This window comes from Panthera leo, chromosome B3 (assembly GCF_018350215.1).
Source record: "Panthera leo isolate Ple1 chromosome B3, P.leo_Ple1_pat1.1, whole genome shotgun sequence".
NCBI classification, from domain to species: domain Eukaryota; kingdom Metazoa; phylum Chordata; class Mammalia; order Carnivora; family Felidae; genus Panthera; species Panthera leo.
In genome coordinates this window covers 48313675-48332640 of record NC_056684.1, presented here as the reverse complement: position 1 = coordinate 48332640, position 18966 = coordinate 48313675, and the positions used below count along the sequence as shown (strand labels likewise).

The 18966-nt window shown below is 33.1% G+C and overlaps 1 protein-coding gene across 3 annotated transcripts in view; it reads right to left on the bottom strand.

The window, feature by feature from the left end:
* The window catches only part of RFX7 (regulatory factor X7), a 134195-nt gene that overhangs the window by 40312 nt on the left and 74917 nt on the right, over positions 1 to 18966 (bottom strand). For 2 of the 3 annotated variants that reach the window (XM_042941941.1, XM_042941940.1), the window contains exons 4-5: positions 6870 to 6952; positions 5185 to 5307 (exon numbers count right to left, since the gene is read on the bottom strand). In XM_042941941.1, the coding sequence (XP_042797875.1) occupies positions 5185 to 5307; positions 6870 to 6952 (206 nt within the window). Of the gene's footprint in view, positions 1 to 5184; positions 5308 to 6869; positions 6953 to 16429; positions 16469 to 18966 lie in introns of all 3 variants that reach the window. The other variant, XM_042941942.1, reaches the window with a different exon arrangement.

Below are 18966 nucleotides of genomic sequence, written 5' to 3'. Positions count from 1 at the left end.
TACCTCGAACAAAGGCTCCAGGCCTAGATGGTTCTATAGTTGAGTTCTGTAAAATTTTCAAGAACAAATAACTCCCATGCTATATAAACTGTTCCAGAGCACAGAAATTAAGGGAAAGAGTTCCAATTCATTTACGAAGCTGGCCTAACCCTGATATCAAAACCTGACAAAGATAGCACAAAAAAAGAAAATTACAGACCAAAATATTCACTCATATAGATGCAAAGATCCTAAATAATATACCTGAAAACAGAAATCAACAATAGACTAAAAGATTACACATCTTGATCTGAAGAGAACGTTAAGTCTAGGGCTAAAAGGAGAGTTTGTATTAGGTAATACCTTTATATGGCACATCAACAGGTCAAAGAAAAAAGTACTTTGTTCATAGTAATCTCAATAAATGCCCAAAAAGCATTTGATAAATTTCAATATCCACTTCTCATAAAACAACAAAGAAAGTCAACTATAAATGATACATTCTTAACATCAAAGAACTATAAGAGGAAATGATGCCTATCATTATTTAAAATCAGAAAGAAAATCTATTAAATGTAATAAAATAAAGAGAATGAGAAAGATATACAGAATAAACTATACTCAAGAGTCAAAAGTAACAACTGAAAAATTAGAATTAAATGAAGTTCAGTAAATATAAAACGTACAACATAAATATAACAAAAGTCTATAGATAGTCTATAAACCTAAACAAATCAATAGTAAAGCAATAGAAAAAAATACTTTTAATATATATAACACAATAAAAATTACCAAGGAATAAACTTAGTAAGAAAAATAAGTGGACTTAATTGAAGGGAAAAAACTGAAACTTCACTGAAGGACATAAGAAAGATGTAAATTAAGAAATATATTTCTGGCTCTGAAGTTAATTTTTCTAATATAAAATTTCACATTTAATGCATTTTGAATCAAAATTCCTTTGAGGTTTCCTTTTTTTAAACTTAGAAAAGTGATTCCAAACTTTATATGAAATATATTAATTGGTCTGAAAATAAAACCAAGGAAAATTTTTAAAAACAGAGATAGTAAGGAGAGTCTGGTCCTACCAGTTTCTTAGACAGTCAATAGCTAAAATATTAAAAATGGTATGGTACTGGAATAAGAACAGAAAATATAAGGAAGAAAACTGAGTCCAAAGGGTTTTAGTAAGATAAAGCCCTGTAAGTTATATTACAGATTACTGTGTTAAGAAAAATTATTCAATAAATAAGGCAGCAGTAATTGAACATTTAGAAAAAAAATTAAAACCAGTGCTTTATCTAATGGCATTTACCAAAATAAATACCAGATGGACTAAAGGATCATATATGAAAAGTGAAATAAGAAATATCTTTAAAAACAGTCTAGGAAAAATACATGGAAGTTCTTTCTAAGCATAAAAACAATGCTACAAGCTGCAAAGGAAGTAGTTATTTCAGGCTACTTACAAAAAAATGAACTAAAATTAAATAATAAACAGCAATCTTGAAAAGATATTTACATTTTATTAGTAAATATCCTTAATATATAAAGGTCCATAAACCAGCAATCCCAATTCTGATAATCTACACTAAATTATATCATCAAGAATATTCACTGCAGTGTTGTCACTGTTTCCCCTTCAGTAATTGTGTAAACAATGGGGCCAAATTTGGTTAAACAAAACAAGAACATATACACAAAAAGAATGCGTTAGAAAAAAAAAAAAAAAGGAAATAAACCAAGGTGGTTATTTTTATGTAGTGAGGTTTATTGGTACTAGATTATTTTTTAATATACATTTGTAACTCTTTCCCAAAACTGTAATGACAAATATATATTACTTTTGTAATTCAAAAATAATATAAAAATAAACACATGAATGATCATTTTATAAACACATGAGATTATCAGAATTCAAAAGTTTCAACAAATACAAAAATTCACAATCATTTGTAAATTAAACTGTCTTTGCATTGTGAAAGCCCCTTAAAGCTTTCTGGTTCTATTAGTTTCTTAATGTTACATGAAAATACAGTTAAAAGAAGTCATTCAATGCTGTCTTAGATTTTATTTCCATTTTTTCTCTCAAAGGGATTTTGATTTTAATGACAATAAAGGGATTAATTTCACAGAAATTATATCTGAACATCACTGCAATGAATTCTACAAGGGTCTATATGCAATGGAATAGCTTAAAAGTATATTTCACATTCATAATATATTTTCAGTGAATATTTAAAAGAGAATCAATTTAAGTTTGGTCATTCTATGTTAAGTTTTTATGTAGGAAACCTCATCAATGTACTCCAAACAGGAAGATGACTAGTCTAAAAAGGACATTAGGAAAGGACAAAATTTCTTTAAAAGTATTTACTGAGAAGAGTATTATCTCTTCTGCGATTTAAAACTCTTGTACTTTAAAAAAAAATGTAGTTATACTACATTTTGCTTTCTTTAGTAAGCTATTTCCTAATACTTTGATATACTTCTTGCCCGTCTGTAGTCCTACATTTTGCATCTCTCTCAAGTTACTTAAACCCATATGGCAACTTATGCTTTTAGGCAAGGCACAATCATATGAGAGAATAATTTGGAGCTCCCATATGCTGTGATACTGTGGACACAGAAACATACTTTCTTCTTAGACCATGTTGTGCTAATACATGTTACTGTATTATTTGTATGCATGTGTACTAATTCATATTTTGAGCAACTTATTTATTCACACTAAGTGAAAGTCCTAGCCAAGTTTGTTTCTAACTACTTGACCAACCTTCTCTACCCACACAGTATATCACTCAAATTTAACAAGTTTGCCTTTTCACCCATTATGAAACACTCATGGAATCGGAGTTCTAGCCCTATATGGTCTCCTAACTAGTTTTGTGACACTGGGAGAGTCACCTAACTTCTCTGGGTTTCCATGTTTTCATCTACACAGTGAGGGCAGGACTGTACTAAAACACTTAACGAAGTCTTTTATAACTCTGAAACTTTATCATCAATGTTAGGGAACAGAGTCCATTCTAATTGCTCTTAATATTAAATTAGTATCTACTGTGTGGAAATACTGTGGGGAACACAACAGTAAATAAAATATATTCTTAGCAAAATGATTTTTGAACTAAAATACCCAGACTTAGGTATAGTACTACATACTAATTATAAAGAGAGGCATAATCATTAGCACAATTCTTTCACATTCCATGAACAGAACTAGTCACATTATTATTAGAAATTTCTCTTACCTATTACTACTTCTTTTTTCAACTCTCTGAGGTCCTTCCTTTTATTTTTGCTGCTCTCTATTATAACTGCAAATTAATTGTTCAAAATTGAAGTGCCCACTGCTCCCACAAAATGATGGAATGTCTTATTTCTCTTTTGTTTAGGCAAAACCTGTTAACTTTTTTAACCTGTAACTTTTCATAATGAAAACAATTGAGGGTTTGTGGGAACCTCAGAAAATAATTTAATAGAAAATATAACTGTTCTTTGCCAAAGGCAGGAAACCATTAGGAACATAAGGAATACTTAATGGGCCAGAGTCATACTTCCACAAAGTTAGGGTGCTGTCTCTAACAACAGTGGAAAGATATCATTTCAAAAAATATATGAAGTCTCAAGTTCTCTTATTAATTCATTATGAAAATGTCATACATTAATTGGTTCAGTTTGCCTTTTGGGAAACTAGGAAGACATCTTTGGAGAACTATTCCCTCAACATTTCCCACTTCAGACAACTTCTAGAATTTTAGAGCTATAAGAGACCCCATACTCTTTCAATTGCCTCATTTTATAGATAACACATCTGACAAAAAGAGTGGTGAAAACACCTTTCCAGGTCACAAATTTAATGACAGATCTATTCCGTTGATCCTCAGTCCAGAATTTCTTCAGCATATCACATTTGCTGGTATTAACAACCTTTTAATAAGTTAATATTTGCTTCCTTATAGTTTTATAGGGTTATTTCTGTTATAATTATCTGGATTTAGTGAAAAATTAACACTTACTATAAATACATAACAGAATTTTCACCAGTGGAAGGGACTATATCTTATTCATTATATCCTCAGAACTTAATACAGGTTCTGGCACATAGCAGGCATTTGACAGGTTGTTATAAGTTAAGAGAATGAACTTTAGAGACTTGGGTCACATGTACTCTTAGCTTTTCTTAAAAAGAAAAAAATCTAAGCTTTTCTTAAAGAGAAAAAATCTAAAGCTCTTCAGTTTAACTTTGTTCCCTTGATTATTTCAGACATTTTTCTCCAGACTTTCTCTGGCTCTATGTTCCTTAAGGTTAAGGAATCAGAATTTTGAATGAAGACTGAAGTTTCCTTTCTAGAAAGTATAGTAAGTGTGGTAGTGTAGTCCCTTTGCATCATTTTACACTGGTTAACAACAGCATTTATTTGACACTTTTCTTTCAAACTGTAGAAGTACAACACATGAATCGTTGGTGGTTTGACATTTAAATACCCAGAGAATGTTGTTTTTATTTACTCTGCCAGAATAAATTCCATTTTCAGTATCAATTATAAAAAATGTTAAACAAAACTAGACTTGGCAACTATTAAATTTTTTTAACCAGAAAGGTCCATTAGTCTATACTTTTGTTTCCTGTATTTAAATAAATTATCTGTACAATCGACATTATTCGAGCATCTAATATGTACAAGTCACTGAACTCCCTCATTCATGAATAAGTAATTCACAATATCCCAGAAACTTATCTTTTTTTTTTTTGATTGGTACAGAGAAACATTAGGTAAGTTTTGAACACATGAAAAAGGCCCTTAAAAGTTTTAATAAAAAACATGTTTTAATTTTCTCTTATACATTGACTTATTTATTGCCTTCCACTGTCCTAGACCTAGGCAGACCCTTCCTGTCATCCTTAAGAACTCTACAGGAACGCTCTTATTTAGCAATCTTTTACCATTATCATGCTACCTTCCAACATCCCTTCTATCATCCAGAAGAACTCCAAAAGAATCCCTTTATTCAATAATCCTGTCCTTTATGATATATGCTACCAGAGAAGCTTAGAGATAGGAAGAATCTTAGAAATATCTAAGCTAAAATCCCATATACCAGAGTGATATTCACCAAGAATAAAACAAATCACTGTACCCAAGTATAGTGCTTAAGCTCTTTAACACATCAGCATGCATAATGTATACACATGATACTTACTTGTACTCATCATAGACTTCCTGTTTGGGCAATGAAGTCTCAGGATGTTCTTCTAGGGTATTCCGAATCCAAGAAAAGGCATGCATTTGCTGTGCCCGACTAGATGACACGGCATTCTGATCACTAACCATAAAACAAAGACATGTTTTAGCTGAACCAGACAGCAATTCGTTGATAATTTTTGAGACAGCCTATAAGCTCCACTAAAGAACTGCATGTAAATACAATTGTAAATACGTGTAAATACAAATGACCAAACCAAATTCAGGCCATATAGTAAATGCCCCATTATCTATATACAAATTGTCCACCTGTGGTTGTGAGCCATTTTCTACAGCTAGTGACTGACTGAAGTTATTGCTGTTCCATCCCTGTACCATCCCTTCCCATGCATGGTCTCTAGAGTGGCATAGGTGATGGAGCGCTGACAACATAAAGTATTTGTTTCTGTGAAAATTACACAGATTAAGTGGATATTTGCTCACTTACTTGCCTATACATTTACCTAACTTACCAAATCATCAAACTTTTAAAATAAGTTATGGAAACAATTATTTTCTATTTGCTTGGCATTTTCAAGTAACTATTCTGAAATCTTATTAAGCACTCTATGCTTCAGAATGCAATTCATACCAGAGAGATCCAGAGAGGACAAATCTCCCTTTACAGTCCTTCTCTAACTGGCCCCCTCCCCAGGCCATTACTTCCATTAAACATCCTCAGTTTTTACTGTAGGGCAGCATCATTTATAAACTAAATCCATAAAAGGGACACCCAAAATAGCATGAGGGAAGTTCCTCTATTGATTCTGACATTCATCCCAGCTACCTATAATAATTATTTAATTCCAAAGAAGATACTAAAGAAGTTTCTAGGACAAAAAAGATGATGAAAATGGTTATGAAATCTGGTTTGAGGGAGAAGAGGTAAAAGCAACAGAATTTTCATGCCATTTCTTTTTATACACAATTTTAAAGTAATAGAAATTTAAGTACAACTTACATGAAAGAAATTTAAAAGGGTAAATAAACCTAAGAATAGAATGCATGAACCAACAACTTCTCTATTTTCTGGATAAAACTATTAATTTTTTTTTTTTAATGTAGGCTTAATGCAGGACCTGAGATCAAGACCTAAGCTGTGATCAAGAGTCAGATGCTTAACTGACTGAGCTATCCAGGTGCCCCTATTAAATATTTTTAATAATGAAAATACAGTAATATCCCAAAACACACTTAAAATATCTTCTGTTTAAAATAAATTCATGTTCCATATATGTGATTTCACTTTTTTTTCTTTTATACTGTGCTGTTTACCGGGCAGTAACTACAAAAAACTCCTGCAACATCATTCTTTACGATACTTAACTGTTTATTTTCTGCTTTTCTGTTCAATTTTCACAATCCCTCACACTGCATAAATATATTGATCTGTTTAAAAAATAAAACCCAAATTGTATTTCATAGCATTTACTCGGGTACACAAATGAATTGGAAAAAACTATAGGTAAACACTTACCCAAATATGATCAAAGACTAAAAAAAAAGATCTCCTGTTTTGCCATTCTGTTTCCTGATGATTTTAGAAATAGCACACAACAATAACAACCACAGCACACACTCCCCGCACAGTTCTTAGGGATGTCCTACAAACACTATAATTAAGGCAAAAAACAAGAGATATACCTTTTCTCTCCATTGCTGAGACCAGAAGGCAGCTGAAGGTAGAGGTAGAGTTTCTCCAGGTCTGTAAAATTCTCAACTTCTTTCTGGTTACAAAAGATTAAAAAGAAATATCATTTTAAAAACACTTGTTTATCCCTCAACAAAATTTACTAATACCTGTGTACTACTGGTAGGAATGTAAATTGGTACAGCCATTGTGGAAAACAATATAGATGTTTCTTAAAAACTTAAAAGTAGAAATACCATATGATCTAGTAAGTAATTCCACTACTGGATATTTACCCAAAGAAAATGAAACCATAAATTCAAAAGGATGAACACCTATGGTTACTGCAGCATTATCTATAATAGCCAAGATACAGAAGCAACCTAAGTGTCCAGTGATAGATGAATGGACAAAAAAGATGAGGGGTATGTGTGTGTGTGTGTGTGTGTACACACACACACACACACACACACACGAATATTACTCAGCTATAAAAAAGAATGAGATCTTGCCATTTGTGACAACATGGATGGAACTAGAAGGTATTAAGCTAAGTGAAGTAAGTCAGAGAAAGATAAATACCATGTGATTTCACTCATATGTGGAATCTAAAAAATAAAACAAACAAAAATGAGCAGGAACAGACTCATAAATACCGAGAACAAACTGGTGGCTGCTAGAAGGGAGGAGGTAGGGGGATGAGCAAAACGGGTGAAGGGGACTGGAAGTACAGGCTTCCAGTTATGGAATTAATAAACCACAGGGATGAAAGGTATAGCATAGGGAATATAGTCAATGGCATTTTAATAGTATTGTATGGTGACAAATGGTAGCTACACTTGTGAGCGTAGTGTAACATATAGACTTGTCAAATCACTATGTTGTATGCCTGAAACAAATGCAACATTGTGAGTCAACTATACTTCAATAAAAATAATAACAATTAAAAACATATTGACTGTTTAAATTTAAACTAGATGAGTCACCTGCCAAAGAAAAAATTAAGGCTTTTTTCTTATCAGTAAAATAATAGATAAGTTGTTTGATAAATATATCTCACATAAAAAGTTACTAAAAGAAAATGGTAATTTCCTATTAATTCTTATATTCTAGGTATAAATAAAATCAATGCTTAGACAAAATAGTATTAGAGGAAAGGTCTAGACTAGAAGTCAAAAGAATATTCATTCGTTAGTCTTAACTTAACCATTTAACTGGCTATGAAGCTTCAGTGCTCCGGCAAATTTTCCTTACAACTGTGAGACGGATGACAGGACTTCTATGATCCTTTTCTAATTCTCAAAAACCTACAACATGTGACTGATGATGATACTCTCATTCAGGGGCAGAAATGAAGTTTAAAAATACTGAAGTACTACCAACAAACCTTTCCACACAATGCAGATTTAATTATTCACAGCGCTGCAACCATGGCTGCTATTTGGAGAACCTACCTGTAAGATAAGCTGTAGCTATTCTGCAACTACATCATTTTGTCTCTAAACCTACCCTTTAAAATAATTTCTGCTATACAGAGGACTGTAGAACTTTCTTTCGCAGCTCAGTTTGCCAAAAGTAGCTTTAAATGTGCCACAAACTCTGTTACAAAAATAATACAGTGAAATTTTGGTAGCCTAAAAGAAGTCCATTGCAATTGAAAATGTGGACAAATAATTAATTGGTACTCCTGGTAACAGAATTTATTCTTACCTAATAAAGCACAGCTTAAACACATATCCAATTTTAAAAAAGCTTAAAATGATATAACTTAGCCTATTCTTAGTCTCACCAGGATTTATCTATAAAACAGTTTAATCCTAGAATTCATCCACAAAAATCTCCATATTTTTCATTCTACTGTTTTATGGGAATTTTTGCAATTAGCTCTCACTCTAATACCTAATATATTTATCAACAATACCATGTATAACTCTCCTCTCAACAAAGGAAAAACCAAAACACAAATAGACATTTTCTTCCCAACTGTTACTTAACACTTTCTTTTCTCCAGATCCCCAGAATTCAGTTTTGGAGCATGCTTAATTGTATTCCTTGTCATGCTCTGCACTTTAATCCTTTTTTTAGTCCTCTTAAGTCTTTCCCACACATTCTTCCAAGTCTCTTTATTTTCTCTGCCCCTACATTAGTCTAAGTCTTCAGTTGTCTGTCTTTTAACAATAAAGGAGGATTCATTTACTCATTCATCAATTTTATTTTCTGCCATGTTTCACAAATGATTTACAGTAATTAAAAACTTACAGTACACCTACAAAGACTAGAAATACACATACGAACAACGCAACAGTCCTTGTCCTTAAGGAACTTACAAAGATTTGTCATTACTAAAAACATAGAAAACTAGGGGCACCTTGCTGGCTCACCCAGTTGAGCATATTGATTTTGGCTTAGGTCATGATCTCTCATGGTTAGTGAGTTCGAGCCCTGCATCAGGCTTTGCACTGACAGCATGGAGCCTGTTTGGAATTCTGTCTTTCCCTCTCTCTCAAAATAAATAAACTTAAAAATAGTTCCTAAAATACTTTCTGTTGAGTATTATTAACATCACCCAGTTAATCTCAACAATCCTTACCATATTAAATCCAAAGTAGGTTATGTTACCAAAAAACCTTATTATGTGCAAAGCCTGAGAAAACGTAGTACAAATCATCATTTTTGGATAAAGAAAATGCAGTAGATGTGTGTGTATAAAACAGAATACTATTCAGCCATAAAAAATAATGAAATCTTGCCATAAGTTTATGATAACATGGATGGACCTTGAAGGCATTATACTAAGTGAAATAAGTCAGACAGAAAAAGGTATATAACATATGATCTCATTTATATGTGAAATCTGAACAATAAACAAATAAAACCAAAAAAAACCCCAAGCTCATGGATAGAGATAGATTGGTAATAGCCTGAGGCAGGTGGCAGGGCATGGGCAAAATGGGTGAAGGGAGTCAAAAGAACACACTTCGAGTCATAAAATGAGAAAGTCATGGGGATGCAATGTGCAGAATGGTGACAAAAATTAATACTAATGTATTATGGGGTGCCTGGCTGGCTCAGTCAGTAGAGTGTGTGACTCCTGATATCAGGTTGTGAGTTCAAGCCCCACACTGGGTGTAGAGATTACTTATAAATAAAATCTTTAAAAAATACTACTGTATCACATATTTGAACATAGCTTAGTGAGTCGATCTTGAAAGTTCTTACCAAAAAATATTTTTTTGTAGCTACGAATGGTGATGAATGTCAAATGGACTTACTGTGTGTCAACTGGTCTTACTTATTTTGCAATATATACAAATGAGGACTCATTATATTGTACACCTGAATCTAATATCATGTCACATTAATTATACCTCAATAAGAAAAGGAAAAAATATCATTTTTGACGACTAAGAATAAAAAAAAACTTCATAGAGCTTGAGAAAACTTGGATTCTATAATTTGTAAATTTAACATATACTAGAGGAAAAAAGAGAAGAAATTCCAGAAAAGAGGAGAAATTCCAGAAGGAATTCAGAAGATAATCCGAATTAGGAGAAAGTGCCAAAGAAGGGATTTAAAGACAGAAGTCAGAAAAATATTTTTGAAAAAGATCAACCTCACTGTCCTATTTTGGGTTTTCTTGTCTTTAAAACAACGAAAAGTTAACTACTGATTCCTATTTCATCTATTATGCAGGACTCAACACATAGAAGAAAAAATATGGAGAATTTGCTAAACCTGATATCAAAATTCTGTGAAGCAAACGGCAACAAATGACTCAAGTGTGTAGTGATGGCATTCAGGTCTAGCAAGGCTGAGTTCACCATGAAAATTTTTGGCTTCAGATATAATGTGTCACTTAAAGATAATCATTGGCTTCCAAAACAATGACTAGTGGTGTAGAAGACTTAGCCTTGCTTGATAATCAAGGCAAAAATATGTTGCAAATATGTTAAACATCAGATTATTTGCTATGCTTTGTGAACATTTAAATGTCAAGAAACATGTTTTTCTGTCCCACGTTGAGATTTGTTGGTTGTCAAAAAGAAGTACGTTTGGCTGGATTTATGAAATGAAGAACAAAGTTGCTGCATTTTTAGAACATTAGAAAAAAGACCAACTGCCGAAACTTTTAAAAGCTGTAATTTTTAAATTTAGCCTGAAAAAGAATGAAGTACTGATACATGCTGCAACATGGATGAACCCTGAACACATTATGCTAAGTGAAAAAAGCCAGACACAAAAGGCCACATATGATTGTACCTCTATGAAATATCTAGAATAGGCAATTCCACAGAGAAAGATTAGTGGCAACCGGGGGAGTTTGAGAACTGATTGCTTCATGGGTTTCCTTTTGGGGTGATGAAAATGTTTTGGAACTAGATAGAGGTGGTGGTTATGCAATATTGTGAATATACTAAGTAAGTATCACAGGGGCACCTGAGTGGCTCAGTTGGTTAAGTGTCCGACTCTTGATTTCAGCTCAGGTCATGATCTCACGGTTCATGGGGTCGAGCCCCACGTCAGACTCCATGCTGATAGCACAGAGCCTACTTGGGATTCTCTCTGTGTCTCTGTCTGCCCCTCCTGCGCATGCATGAGCTCGCTCTCTCTCTCTCTCTCTCTCTCCTCTCTCTCAAACTTAAAAACTAAGTATCACTACATGTAAATTTTTTGTGCTGTGTATTTTAGGGCAATAAAAAAATTACAATTTTCAAGAGCTTGACATATTTGACAGATATATCTGAATACTTGACTTTAAACTTCAAATAACAAACATCAACATCCTTATTCCGTAGGCTTTAAAGTTTTCATTTTCTTTAATTGAAGAAGTTAAGTCTCAAAGCAAAATTATTGAAAATGATTTCAAGTTTACCTCAAATATTATCTAGTTGGTTGAATGAACCATGGTGATAATTTCCTACTATTGTGATTGAAGGTTTCTTCTGAAAGCTTATGAGGACCTCTCTCTCACACATTTCAATCTTTGTATGAAGACATACAAAAGGAAATCTTTGAACTAAAGTTTGATTTAGATGTCAAAAACCTTCCAGGAAACCACTTTAAACTTAATTTTGCACATGACCTAGTTAGTGCTTTGATCTTTCACATCCTGAACAGAAGAGCCTGTAGCAAACAATCAGATTCAGCATTCAGTTTGATATCATGTGATCCAGAGGGTGAAAATAGGTATATATGTAAGATATACAAAATCAAGTTACTTTTGGAGGTTCAAGGTGGAGTTTAGTATTCAAGTCCTACATTCAATCCCCTTCCCTTCTGAAGCTTTGGCTGATAAAGAATATTCATTCACACCAGGAACTAGTAGCATGGAGCTATCTAATTCCTTCTATGAGGTGCAAGTAAAGTGGTAAAGAGAACAAGGGATAGAGACAGTGCTCATCAAACATTCCACTTGCTCACCTACACTTCTCAGCTTCCTTTGCAGCCATGAACTGAGCAGAAATGATTATTTCATTTCTCAGCTGACATAATTAAGAATCAATGTGTCAACTCTGTTCTTTTCTTCCCTTTGTGAACCTTGGAAGCCATGTATTTCACTGGTGAAACTGTAAGATGCAGTGTCTCAATGTGGGTTCCCAAGGGGGCACGTGGAGCAAGGACCTTCACTGATTTGTGCTGTACATATAATGTGAATGAAAGTAAATTTTTGCAGTTATGCCACTGGTATTTTAGGCATACTTTGTTATGGCAGCACAGACTAGCCCATCTTGAGTAATATAGAAAGTTAGACTTTTCCTTCTAGCACTTTTGAAAGAACTGAAGATCCCTTTCCTATATGTAGATAAAAATGTGAGGAGGGGGAAAGGATTCCTTTCTGTAATCACAAAATCTTTTACTCAATCATTTTTAAAATGGCATTTAACTTATTGTGAAATTTCAAATTAAATTAATCATGGATATAAGATATTTATATTTATCAAAATGAGATATAAGCTAAAAAAAAAAAAAGGTTGAGAAGCACCACTTTAGAAGATACAGCCTTCATGTTCTCTTCCACTTAACTTTTATTTCTAAAAAAAAAACCAAACAAAAACAAACAAAAAACTAGTTAAAAATTCAACTGTAATAATTTGGGACACATGATCCTGTAATATATGCCTTTGTCCCTCTACTTTGGGCCACAGCAATTATTCAAGAATTTATACCCAATTAATTTGCACTTACTGCTTTTTTGCATTTACTATTCAAAAAATGATTTTCAGTGTCTAGTTACACCTTCCCCCTCAACTAGACTGAAGATTCTGGTTTGCCCAAAGTCAATCACCTTTTGAAGCAGAATCCTGAAAGATAAGACAGAGCCAGATGGGAATCCTTCTAATACTTTAATATCCCATTTAGTTTTTTTTTTAATTTAAAATTATAAAGTATTTCAAACAACATACAGGAAGCAGGTACATATGCATCACTAGTCATATTTAAAAGACGCTAACTTTTTGCCACATTTGCTCCAAAATTCTTTCACTTTTAAACAGATTATACAACAACTACATGGATAAAAAAAACCAATTTGTTCATTTATTTACTGACAGACAGTTATCATAAAGTTTCACTATTTCAAATAGTGCTACAATAAAAATCCTTTATTTGTGACTGCTGTATCTTTGTGTAAGAGCTTTTTCTATGGTACATACTTAAAAGTAGAAATACCTGGCCATAAAGGGTGCATATCTTCAACTTTATTGGGCATTTCCAAATTGCTCCCCCAAAACTGTTGTGCCAATTTATATTTTCAGCACCAAAGCTACAATTTTTCTATATCTCTGCTAAAGCTTAAGATTTAAATGTTAGCTACTCTTATGGGTATGAAAAAGTATTTCACTGTCTTACATTTTCTGATTGAAGGTGAGACTGAGGATCTTTTCATATTTTTTTATCATTTGAGTTTACTCTAATATAATTGATATCAAATTTTAGCATGCATCAGAACCACCTGGAGAGCCTGTTAAAAACTCCAGAGTTTCTGATTCAGTAGGTCTTGAGTGGGGGCCAGAGAATCCTGATTTCTAATACATTCAGTTCAGTGATGCTGATACTGCTAGTTAGAGAATCTTATCGAAAGAACCACAGTTGAAGAACATTTAAAAATGAGGATATTTGTCATAGTCCATGTACTAATCCGCCATTGGCTATAAGTGCTGCTATTACATTTTCCTAGTTGTAGCTTGTCTTTTCATTTTGTTTTTCGAGTCTTTGATGCAGAGAAGTTTTTAATTTCCAGGAAGTCAAATATATCAATCTTTTCATTGATAACCTGTGCTTTTTGTGTCTTGTTTTAAGATCCTTCCCTGTCCCAATGTCATAAAGATATCCCTCATTTTCTTTTTAAAGTTTTGTTTTTCACATTTAAGTCTTTAATTCCCCCGGGATTTATTTTTCTCATATAAAGTACGGTTCTAATTACAATTTTCCCACAAGGATAGCTAAATGTTCAGTATAATTTATTGAATAATTCACCAATTCCCTTAGTTTTCATGCTCCATCTACTATGGGATTCTTGTCTATTCACAAGTTTAAAAAGGGACGCAATTTTTACTTTTAGCACTTAAAAACACCTTTTTCTGAGGTGGAATTTAATTTAGAAAAAAACAATTTATCTTTAAGAGTAATATAGCAAAATGTATGATTCACTGATTGTTCTTGAACTTGTGTCACAGAGACCTTTCATATAAAAATATCATCCAGTAGCTGATTAATATAGTAATAAAGCATCTTTGATAGAGCTTTTATAAATCTGAGTTTAAGAGGCACATTTCCTATTGATAAATAATATGAATATGACCTATATTATATGTTATAAATGAAAGCAGCAGCTGCTACTTGAGCTTGATAGACTGACCCTTCAAGTTCAATTTATCTAAAGCAGTGAGATAGAGTAGTAGGTGTAGAATATAGAATTAGAAGGCTTAGAGCCAAATTCCAGATTTGCACTCATTAGCTTTGTGATATTAGGCAAGCTGTTCAAGCTGAGTAATCTGTATAAAATGCTCATAAAATTTCTGTGAGGATTAAAAGCAGTTTATAAAATATATTTATAATAGATATTATTATTATTATACAAATATTATTCTGAATTAATTTAATTGCTTAAAAGATTTTGCTGGAAGAGTTTATTATTCAAATTCTATCAAAAAGTACATAATCTTTTATTTCAAAAAGCAAGATATCTTAAGAAATTTAGGAATTATTTAGCTTGGTGACCTCCACTAACTTGGGAGGTACATTGTAAGAGCAAGGCTCCTAGATTTTATATGTAAGCGACACATTTGCCCATAAGTTATTAAAGACCATGTTCTGCCAGTGCTGACTTTCTGCTGGGTAAATGCAGAAGAGAGTTGATACTATTCCTTCCTAAACCATCAAGATGAAATAGAAATTAGAAATTACTTCTGACAACAACTGTGCTAGTACTAGACAGAGAGGAATCAATTTAAGCAGAATACAGAATAGGTCAGAAATAAAAGCTTTTCCTAGGTTGGACTTGGAACAAAATGTGTAACGTTCCACTCGTCTCCTGTAATTAAAAAGACTTGAAAAAATATTCTATAATTCAAAAACTGAGTTTATTTTTAGTGTTTCTGCTTATATGCTCAGGACATCTGCCTCTAAACTACCAATACATACAGGATGGATTACTGAGAACCAGGTAGAATTTCAAACGTCTGATTACCAGAACTTGAAGCCCTTTCAGCAGATGGAAAAGAAATATGTTCCCAGTATTTACTATCATGGATATAGTTATAAGGTAGTCTGAATGGAGAGATCTGCTCCTGTTTTTAGGGAGCATCTTGAATCAGGTTTGCTCTATAATTTCATGTTAAAAAAAAAGGAATTTCTCCAGTTTGAAACCAATTCTCTATAGTGATGTATTTCTTGTTATAAGACTTCCCTCTCAGGTGTTATTCAGAGTTTTGTTTTGTTTTAATAAGGTCATAGAACTGGGAAAGGGCTGATGCTTAAAAGAGCATAACAATTAAAGGCTTAATTGAGAAGTTTTCAGGTAGATCCTTGATGGTGAAATGACATCTGAGGATCATCTTTATTTCCAGAAGAAGAAATTCTTCCATTGAGATGTATAAATACCCTTCAAAGAAATGGCTAGGTTGACAATGACTGAGTTCTGGTGGAAGATGACCAACCAGGGTATCATGTCCATAATTATTCTTTAATCTTTACTTTTCAAACTGGTATCAGAAAAAGGTCTTTTTAAAAAGTTTCAATTTAAATTTATATTTAGCACAGTCAGCTTAAAATCCAGAAACCTAAATTCTCCAGCTTGACTGTTTCTTCAGTTAATCATGTATGGAGGGAAAATATATACACTGATAGGATAATCATGCTTGAATTTGCCTTTAATTTTTTGAACAAAAAAGCAAAAAACAAAACAAAATGTAAAAAAAAAAAAAAAAATCCAATTTCTTCCCCTCAGGTGACACTAATTCAAGAGCACAGAACTAAAAGTCCTCTTCACCAGCATCACTGACAGAAGGACTAAAAGGGGGAAAGTAGAAGCTTTTTTTATAGCTTTTTTTAATTGATGGAAACAATCACATACCTGATATTATATTCTCTCAGGCCCGAGCAGTTGTGAAAGCTGTCCTCCCACAGGATTGAATAAGGAAGACAGAGAAAAAGGTCAAGGTATGAGGACTCTTATTTTTCAATCCTTGTTGCTTAGAATTCTTAATTTTCAGTTTCCTAACTTGCTATGATAGAACCATAGTGGGCATGGGGACGGGATGCGATCTTCTTTTGAGCTACCTGCTACAAACAATGTAAGATGAAATTATTTTTCTATTCTGAGTCCTAGAAAATATAAATCAAATGGGAAGAGTAATTTTTATTATATTTGTATTATTGTGAGAATTTACTCTATTTGTAAATTTACTGATTTAGATATAAAATGAAAATGGTTTAAATCTCTGTCTAAAATATTTTGCTCTGAGATAAGGAATGTGACCTGAGTTCATTTGAAAGACATCAATTACTAAGGGACAGCTTAGAAAAAGTAAAGCAAGGCTGACAAGCAAACTCCAGCGAAACCCAAAATTTCTTACTTTCTTCTAATTCTGCTGGGTGAATTAAAGAATCCATGGCCATCTGAAAACAAACTAATGAACAAAAAACCCCCTTCAGATTGCCTCAACTACAATCAAACCTAGAGAACTTCCCACATCAAGAAGCCCTGAAGGGCTGCAAGGTAAGCACCGGAAAATTCACACTCCAAGTGGGTAAGTAAGGTATTTCTGAGTAGATACTGTGTCATAGGTTAGGAAAGTTCTGCACATAAAATTGGAAACAGATTAAATCATTAAAAAAAAAAAAAGTTAAAGACATTGCCAAGGACATCCAAACATCTAACTGTATCTAACAGTGGTCATTTTAATGAATGTACTTTAAAATATACTGGTTTTTGTACGTGTGTGTTTTAAGGGTTTAATAATAAAGAAGGAAGCTGCAACTCTGAAACTGAAATAATGAATAGCATGGTAGCAAGTGTCATGGCTACATAAGTGCCCAGATGACCAAAGATTAAACAAAATCTGAGACAAGGGCATATTGCTAAAATATTCATATAGTAGGTCCTAGGGTTCAAACAGGCAGAGGGCACATAAATTGATAGATTTGGGTCCCTTTGATACAGGACTCAGAGGAGGGCACTAGTTACCCACAGTTAAATTCTACAAACAAGTGATCAACATGGGATGATCATTTAGTACTTCTCTGGATCACTTAGGTGAGGCAAAGGTTATTATCAACATTTCTGCATCCCTTACAAAAAGACCCCAGGGTTCTACCAATGGTTGGGGTTGGGGGGGTGGGACTAACAAGAAGGATAAAGTTTAGGTCTTTCTAGTCACTTTGTTTTTAATTTTTTCAGCATGGGAAGAAAGAATAGTCCCCAAGAGCGCAGCTATTATGTTCCCCCTAAAATGGATTTCTAGTTGATTCTTCAAGATTTTAAAGCTACAGCCTCAGCAAAAGTGTAGGCCATAGAGATGAAAATTCAGTTCTGTAATTGCTATCTCTAAAAGTTTCTAATAAATTTTCCTTTTTTTTCCTTAGTTTACTTTTCTGCAAGTTTGAAATGACTGAAAATGCAAAGACAGAAAAACTAGAATCCTATAACTATTCATTTGTTTGCTATGAGACTATGCTTTTGTTGTGTTATGCCATTGTTATGAATATAGAGATAGTAATAAAATTGTGTTTCTTTCAGGTAATGGTGAGAGATAGCTATTATTCTTTCCTATTTTTCTTTGTGACAATAAAATGAATTTGAAAACTAGCTGACAATGGTTAGGGCATTCTTAACAATTATGAAAGAGAAGAATTACTAGAACTCATGATTTGGGCCTTACTGGCAATTTGGTCCACTTGAGTCCTTAACAGGAGGAAAAAAAACCCAAAAAACCACATTATGACTATATTGTCCTCCCGTACAAAGAGAGGATAAAGTAACTCATGATTACTGTAAAAAAATAAAATAAAATAAAAGGTTCAATATCCTCTAAATGGCTTGGCCTTGTACAGATTATTTCTTTATGATACTCAAAACACAAAACCAGCTATTTAAATCTGGCCCTTTTGTTAAGTCTTCTACCCTGCCCCAGTAAATTCTACACAAAAATGCTTTCTTTTGAAAGTTACCCATTTCTTTACCAAGTGACTGAAAGGAAAAAGTCAGATTCTGATTTAGGTCTTTACTTACTAACAGTAACCCTAGGGTCACATCGCAAGATAAACCCCATAACAATGAGCCTTTTTCAAGCTACAATGTATTTTAATTAGATACTGCAAACAAAGTTTTTTGTTTCAATCAAGTCTGAGTTAGTAAATTGACCTTGGTCACCATTTAGCATTCATTCACCATTTAGCATTCATCACAGAAAGGATGTGGGGTCAGAAAGCATGATTTCTCCTGTAAAGGAGGGAAAGGAGGAAGGAAGCCTTCCAGTTGTATTGACCTCATACATGCCCCCTCAATGACGTATTAAACACCTCTGGAGGGCAGGAGAGGACAAGTACCTCCTTTTCTTCTTCTTCTTCTTCTTCTTCTTCTTCTTCTTCTTCTTTTTTAAAATGTTTATT